General features: G+C 32.3%; 1 protein-coding gene across 2 annotated transcripts in view; it reads right to left on the reverse strand.

Moving 5' to 3' along the window:
- LOC123686035 (proteasome activator complex subunit 4-like) overlaps positions 1-13,574 on the reverse strand; it is a 22,292-nt gene continuing 8,718 nt past the window's right edge. For both annotated transcript variants that reach the window (XM_045625971.1, XM_045625979.1), the window contains 10 exons: positions 13,307-13,555; positions 12,049-12,229; positions 11,713-11,967; positions 10,255-10,745; positions 8,964-9,525; positions 6,950-7,646; positions 4,407-4,726; positions 1,791-1,910; positions 1,517-1,729; positions 1-651 (listed from right to left, as the gene is read on the reverse strand). In XM_045625971.1, the coding sequence (XP_045481927.1) occupies positions 517-651; positions 1,517-1,729; positions 1,791-1,910; positions 4,407-4,726; positions 6,950-7,646; positions 8,964-9,525; positions 10,255-10,745; positions 11,713-11,967; positions 12,049-12,229; positions 13,307-13,555 (3,223 nt within the window). In that variant the 3' untranslated portion in view covers positions 1-516. The remainder of the gene's footprint in view (positions 652-1,516; positions 1,730-1,790; positions 1,911-4,406; positions 4,727-6,949; positions 7,647-8,963; positions 9,526-10,254; positions 10,746-11,712; positions 11,968-12,048; positions 12,230-13,306; positions 13,556-13,574) is intronic.

Raw genomic sequence — 13,574 nt, forward strand, 5'->3', positions numbered from 1 at the left:
TTTAAAAGTTTCGGATGAATATTTATTCTGTAAATAACATAATAATACAAATTGATGTTAAAACTTTTTCGAAAAATATCAGTATCGTACAGTCAAGATTCACGCAACAAAACAAAATAAAATATAAATTTAACAACCACCTGAAATAGCGATATTTTAAATTGAATTAGATTCTATCACATAATTTTACATCCTCATCCTATAAAGATTAAGTAGATGGAATAAAAATACTATACTAACCAACCAACACACTGAAGAACATAAATTGTGTTTGGTCAATGAGATTCCAGAAATGTCTGAGATTCAATATAGATCCCTTTGAAATTCCAAGCAAAAATCATTGATGTAATGGTTGAATTTTCAACTTCCATAAATAGATATTAATAATTATCGATATATTTTCCTTGATTTTTGCCTTAATTTTCCAACAATTCATCGATTGTAACTCAAGTACAGCTATAAACTTCTCAAAACCCATAAATATAATAAGACTAGTTAGTGGAAACTTCAGTTGATCTACACATAATAGCTGGGAGGCACTGTGAGATCCTGGAATATAATTAACTGATCCTCTGTGAATTGTGTTTTATGTATTTCCCAGTTATCCTGATGCGTTCTTTTGAAATCACAAATTGTCTTTTTGATTGTATCCTGAAAAAGAAATATAATCATAAATATATTCAAATATATGCAATCCATTCATTCAGAGATGCAAAGCATAGTCATACTCGATGACCTATTAAAAGTTTAAGGAAAAACAAACCTAGAATTATATTGAAAATATGGTTTTATGGATGATTTTGTTGGCGTTTTCGAGAATATTTGTTATTGCTGCATTTGCAAAAGTGGGAAGCTGCAATAGACTAAATAACAGATTTTGAAACTCCCTCTTGCAATTTAGATTCATTGTGGGGTACGTTCTCTGAAGTAGTAGTGCTTTCATCGCGCAAAAAAAGATCATTCGCCTGATTTTCGGCTTAAATCCTCAAGAGTCCTATAGATCAATATTCAGGAACTTTAAAATTTTGTCACTTCCTTTCATACATATTAAACTATATCTTATGCATGTGAGATCTAAATTGTACAAGGTGATGAAATGTTCTGACTTTCATCACAACCAGACTCAACATGTTGGTTTTTTATGCATACCACGACTAATAACTATGAAACTAATACTAATAAATATGAAACATCTCCTTCTAGGTGTTGCTGTTTCTCTGTCAGTTAGTATGTATTAATCCTTTCAGTTGGTAATAGGAATTTACCTAAATAGATGTAATAATTTTTAATTTTCTGACTATTACACCCCAAATCATATAAATATATATGCTTGTCAATGAATGTTATAGTTAGTTATAATCTCATACATATATTAAGAAGTCACTGTGTTAGCAAGGCGTTTCGTAAAAGAATTAAATTTGTGATAATTAAAAAGTGTTTTTTTTTTTCAATTTGATTACTATGGATTCTTATCGAATAAAAGCCCCTGCCAATTGAAAAATGCAATTTTACTCACTGGAATAGGCGGAGGATCGTTCAGATGTGGTCCTAATAATCCAAATATGTCCGGAAGATATTCAGGTATGTCATAAGGAGTGGCGCTGATAAATGCACAAAGTCCCAAAATACCAGCATGACGCTTGATCAAATTACCAGTATGGACAGATGCAACTGAATTCTTTATTTTGGATTTCTTCAGTTTTGTCTTTGCTTTCAGTTTGAAGTCATCCTATGGAATAAACATTCTATATAGCTAACTTGATTAATACAAAAAATTATTATAAACTTACCAATAATTGTGTCTGAGAAGGTAAAAAGTTACAGTGGAGAAGTCCACTTAGAAACTTGCAAGCATTCTGTCTAACTTCAGGTTGAGAATCTTCCAGTAATTTCATAACAAATTCTTGTATCTGTAGATTTAACAATTGCGTTAGTATAATATCTGGTACCTAATATTTATCAGGATACATTGAAATTTCCTATATGAAAAAAATATTGAGCAATAAAAAATAACTACATAAATATTCTATCAATTATGAAGGTTAAATAAGTGTACTTGATGTTTTTGAACTAAAGACACAAATGAAAAAAATTTGTATTAAAAAATACGATAATTTCGAAACGGATGACTGCGACTTGCGTATCGATGAAACATAAGATGATTATATGAGTAAAAAAAAACATAAAACATCTAGATGCGATCCTTAACTTTCGACAAGCAGTTTGTTCTGATAGTTTAAGCTATCGAAATTCATACACTGAATTTACGGCTAGATAATTTACTGAATAGCTCAAATTCGTGCCTAAAACATTATTAGGCCAATTGAGAAGTTCCCGGTCTGATGCACAGATGGCGGTATTAGTATTGAATCAATATGATTTTTAGTTAATACCAACCTTCAAACGATACGTGTCAAAATTTGACAGCAGTCCGACCATTAGTTTGTGAGATATTGCGTTGTGAGTGTAGCTACTTTTGTTATTTGAAAAAAGATGAAAAAAAGGATTTCGTATGCTGATAAAATATTGCTTTTTGAAGGAAAAAATTACAGTTGAAGCAAAATCTTGGCTTGATGAAGAGTTTCCGGGGTCTGCACCAAGAAAATCAACCATCATTGATTGGTATGCTAAGTTTAAACGTGATGAAATGATCACCGAAGACAGCAAACGCAGTGGACGCACAAAAGAGGTTGCCATCGACGAAAAAATCAAAAAGTTCACAAAATAATTTTGAATGACCGCAAAGTGAAGTTGATCGAGATAGCATACATTGTGAAGATATCACCTGAACGTGTACATCATATCATTCACGAATATTTGTACATGAGAAAGCTGTGTGCAAAAAGGGTGCCGCGCGAGCTCACAATTAATCAAAAGCAACAACATGTTATTAATTCTTAGGAGTGTTTGAAGTTGTTTAAGTGCAATAAACCGGAATTTTTGCGTCGATATTTGACAATGGATGAAACATGGCTCCATCATTTCACTCCGGAGTCCACAATCGACAGACAGCTGAGTGGACTGCACACGATGAACCGAATCCAAAGCGAGGAAAAACACAACAGTCAGCTAGCAAGGTTATGGCAACAGTATTCTGGGATGCGCAAGGTATAATATTCATTGATTACCTCCAAAAGGGCCAGACCATCAACAGCGATTATTATATAGCGTTATTGGATCGTTTAAAATCGTTGAAAAACGGCCCCATTTTAAGAAATAAAAAAGGTGCTGTTTCATCAAGACAATGCGTCATGTCACAAATCAATGAAAACAATGGCAAAATTGCATGAATTGGGCTTTGAAATGCTTCTTCATCCACCGTATTCGCCAAATCTGGCCTCCAGCGAATTTTTCCTGTTCTCAGACCTCAAAAGAATGCTCGCTGGAAAAAAATTTTACGCCAATGCAGAAGTAATCGTCGAAACTGCCTATTTTGAAGCGAAAAACAAATCGTACTACAAAAATGGTATCGAAAAAATGGAAGATCGCTATAATCGCTGTATCGCCCTCGAAGGCAACTATGTTGAATAGCAAAATCGAATTTTGCAAAAAAATGTGTTTTACTATGGTAGACCGGGGACTTTTCAATTGACCTGTTATGTTTATAATTTTGTTCCGAAAATTTGCATATTGAGGTTTGAGACAAGAATCTTTCTCCATAAAATATTTTCAAACTTCTACAATTTCCGGTTATATTGAAAACAAACTACTTCTTTCTTATTTCAAATGGCACAACCAGTATATTATTGCATTAGATAGCTTATTTGATGGCAATTTCAGCAATATGTCATAACATTGGTATGAACTCAGTGGTTAATGAGTTAAATGAGGTTCTTAGGAAAAAAATGGAGGATTCAAATTTTTTTGAATATTACTGCAGCTTCTGACAATATGTAGTATTGAAAGACTGTTTGAGGTTAGGACCAGAAATGTTCATGATCAAATTCTAGATTTTTGAATTACAACCTATATTTTTTATTTTTCCAGTCAATTCTACGTATACAAAGAGGGGGTTTCGCAATCTCTAATCCTAAAATGAAAACTGAATCACTAAAATTGGCATCAATTATATATTGGGTGTTTCATTTGAAATAAGAAAGTAGTGTTCTGTATCTGGTATAACCGGAAGTTAAAGTGGTCTGAAAATATTTTAGGGAGAAAGATCATTTTCTCAAACCCCAATATTTCAGGAAAAATTATGATTACTCTTCCAAAAACATCTGATAGACCATCGCAGTTAATCACCCTGTATAATGAAATGAAAACCACTATGGAGGACAAACGAAAATTTAATCGCGATAAAACTATAATCGAAAAATGGTTATTCCATTTCACAATAAGGAAATTAACCTCCCTTATGATATTTTATAGGATAAAATAAGTAAAATCGATCGCAAAAATGTTACCTTGGCAATCCATTCCTTTCTCGATGAGATGACTGGCATGTTGTGAAAAACAAACGAAGATAAAAATTCTGCTAGTATGGCCCTCGCAGTCCACAGTGGACACAATATTCCGAACTCGATTATTTCAATAATTTCGGGAACATCGCTAACTGATATCAAATTTTGAGCTAAGAGAGCCAACACGTTCAAACACATTGGTTGAATTTCATCATCCACATCATTGCTTTGAAGAACACAAGTTACTGGCAGTATTCGGTAGAAGTCCATGGGTACAGATAGATTCAAACGACACATCAAAAAGGAGGATATGAATTTACAAACTGAAAAAAAGGATGAAGCATAATTGATATATTTGAAATAATGATTTTTCGTCTAAGAATATTTAAAGAAATATACATATTGGCATGACAGACAAGTTTTTTAATTCCGAAAAAGCACCTTCTCGAGCGGGAGTAGAACCCGCAACCTCCAAATCACTAGTCCGATGCTCTCACCAATCAAGCTATCGAGGAATCCGCAAGTTCCAACGTTGGATATAATATGCAACACATATTGACTGAATATAATTTATTCCCAAACTCGAAATGAATATTACCTACGTTTCTTACAATTTCCTTGTTATTATCCTTAAAATTGACCTTATATTAGATGCAGTAAAAAGAAACGATTATTTTTCCAATAGATGGCGTTAGAAATATAAGATTTTGTACTATAAATTCTTTTGCGACAGTTTTGTGATTAGTTCAATCAGGTGGTCGTTATCGAACGCAACAAATGCGTTCGAGCCGAGCATTGAAAGCCAAACGGCCGCAATACAACGAGAGACATGATGAAGTGATTTTACAGCATGAAAATGCTCGACCTCATGTTGCGAAAGTGGTCCATGGCAAACAATTTTGCTAGTGAAAAATTCACTTCAACAGAGGCTTGTGAAAATCGACTGTGTCAATTTTTGCCAATAGGGACAAAGGCTTCTATATGAGAGGCATAATAATATTAGCTTAAAAACTGCAACAAGTTAACGAACAAAACGGCACATATTTGACGTGAATCGGATCATACTATGGTAATGAAAGAATTGTTTTTCATGCAAAAATAATAGATTCTTTTCACTACATCTTATATAATGTTGCAGACACACCCTCAATAAAATTGCAAAAAAACACTTAAAGGGTGACTTCCTAAATATACCATTAGGCTTTGTTGGAACTGAACGGATATTAACCAAGAATGTTTTTTTATCCATTTGAAATGTTTCCAATAATTCATTTCCTGAAATGACATTAACTCAAATTGAATAGTCTGATTATAATTTGCATTCAATACTTCATATTCCATCTTAAGTTACTCAAATAGAGTATTGAATTATTCGCCCATGGTTTGATGCAAAACTCATTAAAATTGAAATAACAATAAAAAATTCTGCTTTAATAAGTGACATTATAAGTGAATCAATCAAAAATATCCCATTGTCCTTTAATAATGTATAATGACCTTTAATGAAGTAGAAGTGTATAAGATCACCACGATAATGCAACATTAATGTGAATAGATTTTGATTTTTATCTTGAAATGATTCAAAAAATGAACAAAAAAATTTTATTTTTGATTGAAAATTTGAATACTTCTCTTCCACCATGTCGATAATAGCTACTCAAACTGGAAATAATTAAAAATATGTCATATAAAAGGTTTATCGATTAGAGGGCCACAAAAAGAAATATATACTGATTTCGATCCTTTTCATCTTCATTGAACGGAAAAACTGTTGCTTTTGGGGATCGAAAAATCTACGAATCATTTGATGTGTTCTGTGGTCTTTCTCCGAAGACGAGCAAAGTGATGCAGTAACGGTAATGGTGAACGTTATCGTCCTATGACCCCTATGAATATATTGTATCCATCAGGACGGCGTCACTTGCCTTATCGTCCGTCCAAGAGTTTTCTACTGAGCATGTCGTTTTGAGGTTTGACGATAATAATTGATCGTTACAAAGTTGTTCACACTTGAGGCTTTGGTTGTAAGGTAATTTGAATGGTTTATGTCAATAAGCAATCGACCTCCAAAGGATTCAAGACCGAAATTAAAGAGTGCATCATCAAAATCAGGCCATTTTTTTAAAGAAAATAAGATTTTGCCCTATATCTCGGGAAATAAGAATTTTTGAGCCGTAGTATGTATGTATTACATTTTTACACTATTCTTCAACGTAGATTTCACCTAGCCAAAAAAAAAATGGGTTCTCATTTGAAAAAATGGGTTGTCATGGCTAAATTTGACATTGAAATCGATACACCCTGTATGTTCAATTGAATTTTTAATTAACGGAGGAGAAACATTGGTATGTCTTCTAATAGAAGTCAAAAAATAAGAGATTTTCATGTAAAAATCAGATGAGAAATTTTTCAATAGAAAAAATTTCTAGCCCAATCATTTTAGGCCACTCTCGGCCCAAAATTCTAAAACTATCGAATCTTGCCCTCTTATTCATACACCTTTGTAATCAAGTTCAAACAAAATCACTACATACACTACAACTCACCTACTTTGAACACTTTCAATGCATCTTCTCTATTTATATCTTTTATTATTGGTAAGGATACATCACAGTTTTGATTATTGTCAATTTTTTTTAAAGTGTCATAATACAGCCAATTCATCGTAGGCATATATTCGTCAAAAAGTTTGCTCATTTTCGGTGTTCTATTCTGTATACCTCCTGGGGGCTCATAATCCGAAAGGAATATTATCTTGAGGGCCGTACTAATCTTAATTCTGATCAACTGGAATGGATGAGTCATATGTTTTCTTAAATAATCCATTAAACGATTATACAGATCACAGTTCCTCCAAGGTTGCATAAAGAGTGTGTTAATGAACAAATGCAATTTTGAACTTGCAATCAAAGATGTAGGATCCGATAAAGGATCGTCCAATAAATATTCCATTAACCAGTGATATCTACGAGAATCTCTTGACCTCAATGATAAACACAAACACATTGACCAGTCTTGCAAAGTTTCCGTTAAAATATTTTGGATTGCACCTTGTAGGATTGGAATGGCACTATGCCAAAGTTTTTCCGTTTTCTCGAATGACCAGTGTTTGGATCCTCTGATGACACCACTTAGGATTTCAGCTGCACATCTTTGATGAGATTCCTGTTTTTCTGATGCTAGTTTCTCCAAATGTGGAAAAACAATGTCAAGTATTTTGTCTTGGAAGAGTTTAGATATGTACTGAAAATTCACATATTGTAAGGATCAATGGCTAAATCAAAGAAAAGTATATATTTCATTAAAGATGCATAGGATGAAATCATAATGGCGATTATTATTAGATCAAATAAAAAACAACTAAACAAATTTTAAATCAAGAAAAAATATACAGGATGAGTCGGGAGGAACGGACCAAACTCCAGGAGCGTTCTTATGCGGTTCTCATTTGTTTTCTAGATACAGTGTGTTAAAGTTAGAATTTTTAAGTTTTTCTCTTATAGAATCTACACTTCACAAGATGATATCCAACTGAAATTTGGCATAAATATTACCATTAATAGTTCACACCCTGTGAAATGCCAATTTCGATAAAAATCTACAGGGTGATATTTGCTCTGGAACACTATCCACTGTTTTCCTCCAGAACTTTTTTTTTTGTTGAGCCACTTTTGATTTGAAAAAATGTAAAAAAAAATCTTTGTTGATATACTAAACTTTATGGTCCCTTGTAGTTTTGTCGTATCTCCTATCGATTTCGAGAAAAAAATTTCAAACGATTCTCTCGAAATCCTGAGAAAAATCCAAATTGTCATGAAAAGTCGAATTAGTAAGCTAGAATAATTTCAGTATTAGTTTTTATGGTTATTTTCCCGAACTGTAGCAATGATTCATAAAAATTCGATAAACTCGTACAATCATAACAAAAAATGTATAAACGTCATTATTATTATTATTCAAACTTCAACAAGTATCTTGAAAACAATTGAAAATCGTATAAGAACATATGAATTTTTTTAAATTATTTTCACGTGTAGAATACGCTCCTGGAGTTTGGCCCATCGCTCCCGACTCATCCTGTATATTGAAAAGGACTCTATGATCTTTTCAGTTAGAAAAATTAGGATTTTGGAAAATCACTGGGACCCGTCAATTTTATTCTTAAGGGGGATATTTTTTATTACATAGAAAGATCTTATTATTCCTTTACGTAATATTCGAATTGAAAATGAAATACCTCTGAATATATCTGGAATAAGAAATGATTACCAATTTCAACAAGACAAAGCTAAGAGAGTAAAATTTGATGAGAAACACGAGTAAATAATGAGCTGGACCAAGTTTCATTTGGGATAATTACAAAATGCAGAATGTACTGTAGGAACTTCAATCCGAATTTGTTAAAGGATTCACCGATTTCTAAAAATTAAAGAAAAAATCGAAATACATTTTCAGTTTATCCATAATGCATCAAGTAAATTTTCAAATGAATTTGATAAATTCGCCAAGCGATTGCACACTGGAAATGGCTTTCAAAATAGAAACTACCTTTCAATTTACCTTGAATATATATGACCTATTGGCATTGAAGTGATCGGCTCCCTTTTTGTCCTCAAGTGCAAAATAATACAAAAGCTTCGTCATATTATCGTCGTTGCAGAAAAAATTAAACAGTTCTTTTTGTTCCTCATTCATCATCTCAGGACAATCGATAAGGTTCGGTTGTTCTTCGGGTGAACAATAAAGTTCCAGTTTTTCAGGCCACATATAATATCCTATAGATTGGTTATGTAAGTATTTGGGTTCATTCCAGTCCTTTGAACTCTGAGGTAGGTTGTTGGTGTTGTACAAGAGCCACTCATTATCTTTCCTGTGACCTGGAAGAAGGGGACCGTTTTTCGTTGAACCCGAAAATGTGAATGGATCTATTTCTGTTTTTTTGAATTTCAATTTGTTTTGGAACAGGATATAAACAACCACCTTAACGGCAATCTTTCTAACCAGAATTGAATCGTTAATAAGAGCTTCAACAAAATATTTCACAACGGATTTATTATATTTGACATCCACATGTACGATATCTCTTAAGAATCCAATGGCGAGAAGATGATATCTCCAATGCCTGTAAAAAATTAATTTCACACCATCAACAACAAGCAAATTTGGAAAAGAGCAGATTATTTTTCCAGTTATAGAATATCTCTGCTTCTAAACATCAAATCATCACATATCGTTTTGTAGGATATGAATTTAAAAAGCTTTCCTTCTCTTGAAATAACATACTTATAGATACACACTGATATGAACAGTAAATTATTTAATATGATGGGGTTCAGTAGAGCAGGATGAACTTTTTGAACTAATAACTAATTGGGTTTTTTGTGTGAAATTGTTTTGTCAGTGAGGACCGTGCGATCCCAGTTCCAGTATAGTTCATAGCTGAATAGAAAATCTAACAAGGAGAATCAAAGTTAAAAGTTGCAATGGCAGCACCTTTAACATACTTTGAACCTAAATTCTGATAATTCGATTTTTTTATTTACTTTCTCGTTATTGTTCATTATTTTAAAGTTCATAGCCTTCGTTCTACTTTAAATGTATGCTGGAAAATTTTCATATTATTTGTTTTATTTTTTCTTTTTGTAAATGAATTGTGTTGGACAAGATCAACACCTGTATTGGTTACAAGATTGAATGAATGTATCTCTCTCTCTCTATCATAGTGTGATCCTTCATCATTTTACATTATTATATTATATAGTTTCAAAATCCGCTATAACGAGGAATGATCTTAGTCAACTTTTGGTTTGAAAAAAAAATGAGAAAAAAGGAAAATTTGAATTGTACTTACAAGTCATTATTAAGGCATGAATTCAAAAGTAAATTCATGCAATTTTTGTAATCAGATCTCTTCTCATCTTGTATCTCCTGTAAATATTTAGAGAAGTCATGTGCTGTATTTTCGGAATAATTCGAGTTTCCATATATCTCTAGAACTTTGTGTACAGTTTTGTCTGGGAATTGTGAATCAATGTTTGGTGTTTGCAATGAGGAAGATACAGTCTCCGATATTTGAGTAATCAAGTTTATGATTGACAATTTTTCTGAGGGCATCGAAGTAACAAGTAAAGGCCATATTTGACTGATAAATTTCCAATCTCTTCTAACCATCAATGAAAAACTTTTACCACCATTAAGTATATAAAGACAACCTTTATATTTTGCATGATTATCCTGGGTATTCATTTGCAATATTGTTCGCAATTTCTCAGTAAGTAAAGTATAGCAATAAGGAAAGAAAGCCAGAATGACGAAGAGTTTTGATTGTCCACGTAATCTTACCTAAAAAAAACAAAAGGATATGAAATTCTCTGAAACTATATTAATGTTTCAACCAGAAAATGTGTTAATCTACTCCAATAGGTACAGAATATATACATACATAGAAACATTATTTCCTAAGTTATAAGTTTATTGGCTGATTTTCAACTTTTACTGGATCATTGCATTCTGGCATGAGTCAGAGTTTTATACAGTGTTTTTCCAAGTTTTTCAGTTGCCTATAGCGAGAATACCCGAAAATTTCCAAAAGAATTAAATAGAGAAGAAACAAGGCTAACGGAAGACAATTTTTCAAAGACAATATAAAAAAGTACCGGAAATTGAACAATGAGAAAAGTACTGACGTGAAGTCAGGAGCTTTTGAGCACTCGTCATTTATGCGTCAATTGCTCCCTTGCAGACCCCAGAACAGGATATAGGTACATGTGGTCTCTAAGTGTGCAGTTGGCGTATGAATGAATGAACACTCAAAAACTCCTTTCTTCAAGTCAGAGCTATTCCCATTCTTTTTATGTTCTGCTTAAATTTTCTATGGTTCTGACACCACTATTAACACGCAATTGGAATGGCTATGTTTCCTATACTAGTGTTCCATTGTTACGTCCCTCTCATCATGGTGCTAAACCGATGGATATGGTCGTATCATGAGATGGAAGGCTTTAGTATGAAAGTTGAATAAATTTAAAAAAACTTTGAAATATAAAGTGATAATTAAGATTGGTGGTAAGAACTTCTAGAATAATAGTATTCAGTAAAAGTTTCACTTCAAAATATACATTATGTTCAAAATCCAAATTTATTGCAACACACTCTGAAACGAACAATTTTGTTAATCTGTTAAGTGCTTTTTTGTTGCAATACTTGAGAAGTTATCCATTTAAATCAAATATACAGTCAAAAAATAATACAAAGCTGATTTTTAATTTTTTCCTCAACTGATTCTATTAAAACTTTAAAAAGTACTCACATCTCTGTAAGCTGAAACTCCTTGTTCAAATAAATCCAACATTACTTGTTGGTGAGTAGAAGTAAATTGTGTGGACCTACTTGTGACAGACCTAAGTAGTTGCTGCAGATTTAATCTGTCTATCAAAATAGTTCTTGTGTGTCGTTTTCTGTAAATCACTGGACTCTGGCTCAATTTTTTCTTGAATGAAAAATGCTTCCAAGTTTTTTCCGTATCTGAGAATTGCTGTTCATTAAGAAGTAAAACTACATATATCTGTAAAAGAAAAACTTAGAATTTATCATAACCAAATTGATTGATAGCAACAAATAACAAAGATCCTCTAAATATACTAACATTAGCAATTAAATTGAAGCTTTTGGTATCACCTTCATCAATTTCAAAGAGTTTTCTCTGTACATTATGCAAAGCATCAACAATAGACTTTCTCACATTTGAACCATCTGGCATTGTGATTATTGGAATAGATTTTGTTTCTACACTCTTGAAATCTGTTATTTCTGCATAAGTTTTTCTTCTGAAATGTAAAAGTCTATTATTCATAAAACAATCAGATTTGATAGTATTATAAGTAATTTCTGCATTCATACCAGGATATATTTTTGGCAAAGGTAATATCTTCAAAATGGATAAGTGATATAGACATTTATATGTAATTCAAATCATTACCCCTTGTATCCAAATATCACCTGTAGATATGAGTGGTAAAATTTAAAGCTATAATTTTGGTTTAATATTATTGATCATTCTAGCAAGGGAATACAATTCATGAATTTCTAAGGCAAAATTAAAGAAATCACATTTTGAAAAATTCATATCTACAAAAGTTGACTATTGTGATGATTGCACTAAATACGATACCAATTGTAGGTAAGAAATATCGACTTTGTAAGCAGAACTAATAAAGGACTTCACTAAGATTCCAAAGTGACTTTCTACCCAATCTATAACTCCTTTAGTAAACGATATTAATTATTTACCTCAAAGTCTTCACTACAATAGTTTCAGAGTTATGAATTTTTCAATCGTCTCTTCTGAATATATGAACATTACAACCTCCTTCATCAACACGCTCTAGTAGAATAGTGGGGCCACAACTGACCTTAAGGTCGCGCTGCAATTGTAACCCCTTACACAATCAATCTAGTAGCCTAGTAGTTAAATTGCTAAGCCAGTAGTAAGTAAGTTCTCAAGTATCCCCAACATGATTATCTGGACGTTGTCAGATTGAATATATTTTCAAATGCTCAATGGTATTACATTATTCAAAATAAATATTCTTTATATTTTTGTTTGTTTTATGTTTTTAGATATTTCTAGTTATTTACTTCAATATTTTTTAAATAAACAAACGATTCATTCACGTAGGATGTAAGAAGTGTACTCTTTGTGGAGAAACCTGTGAATTGAGTCAAATATCATATGAGAAGTTGGTCCCTGAAAGGTGTTAGCACATGTTGGGGAAATTATTTGCTTATTGTAATTATTGTATGCTCTCTATATCTCTCATTAACACTCAGGTTTTTGTATAAACCGATATTGATAAAAAAATATTTTAAATTACAAATTACTATCAGCAAAAAAATCAACCTACAAGTCCATTGGGGGTTCATCCCACATTGGAAGTAATGTATGAGCAGCCATCATAGCCTTTATAATTTTCAATGAGTTTCGAAGCTCTGTACGAGACAAGACAATTTTTCCAGAAGAATAATTTTCCATTTTATCTAATTCTGGTATCAGGTAGGTGTTGAAGATAAGTTGAATCTTCTCTACTTCATCTTTTCCTGGAATATACCAATCAACTTTCAGGTCATTCAAGGTGTAAGGATGTGCCCATTCTCTGAAAGAAACATCACAAT

This window comes from Harmonia axyridis, chromosome 1 (assembly GCF_914767665.1).
Source record: "Harmonia axyridis chromosome 1, icHarAxyr1.1, whole genome shotgun sequence".
Lineage (NCBI taxonomy): Eukaryota > Metazoa > Arthropoda > Insecta > Coleoptera > Coccinellidae > Harmonia > Harmonia axyridis.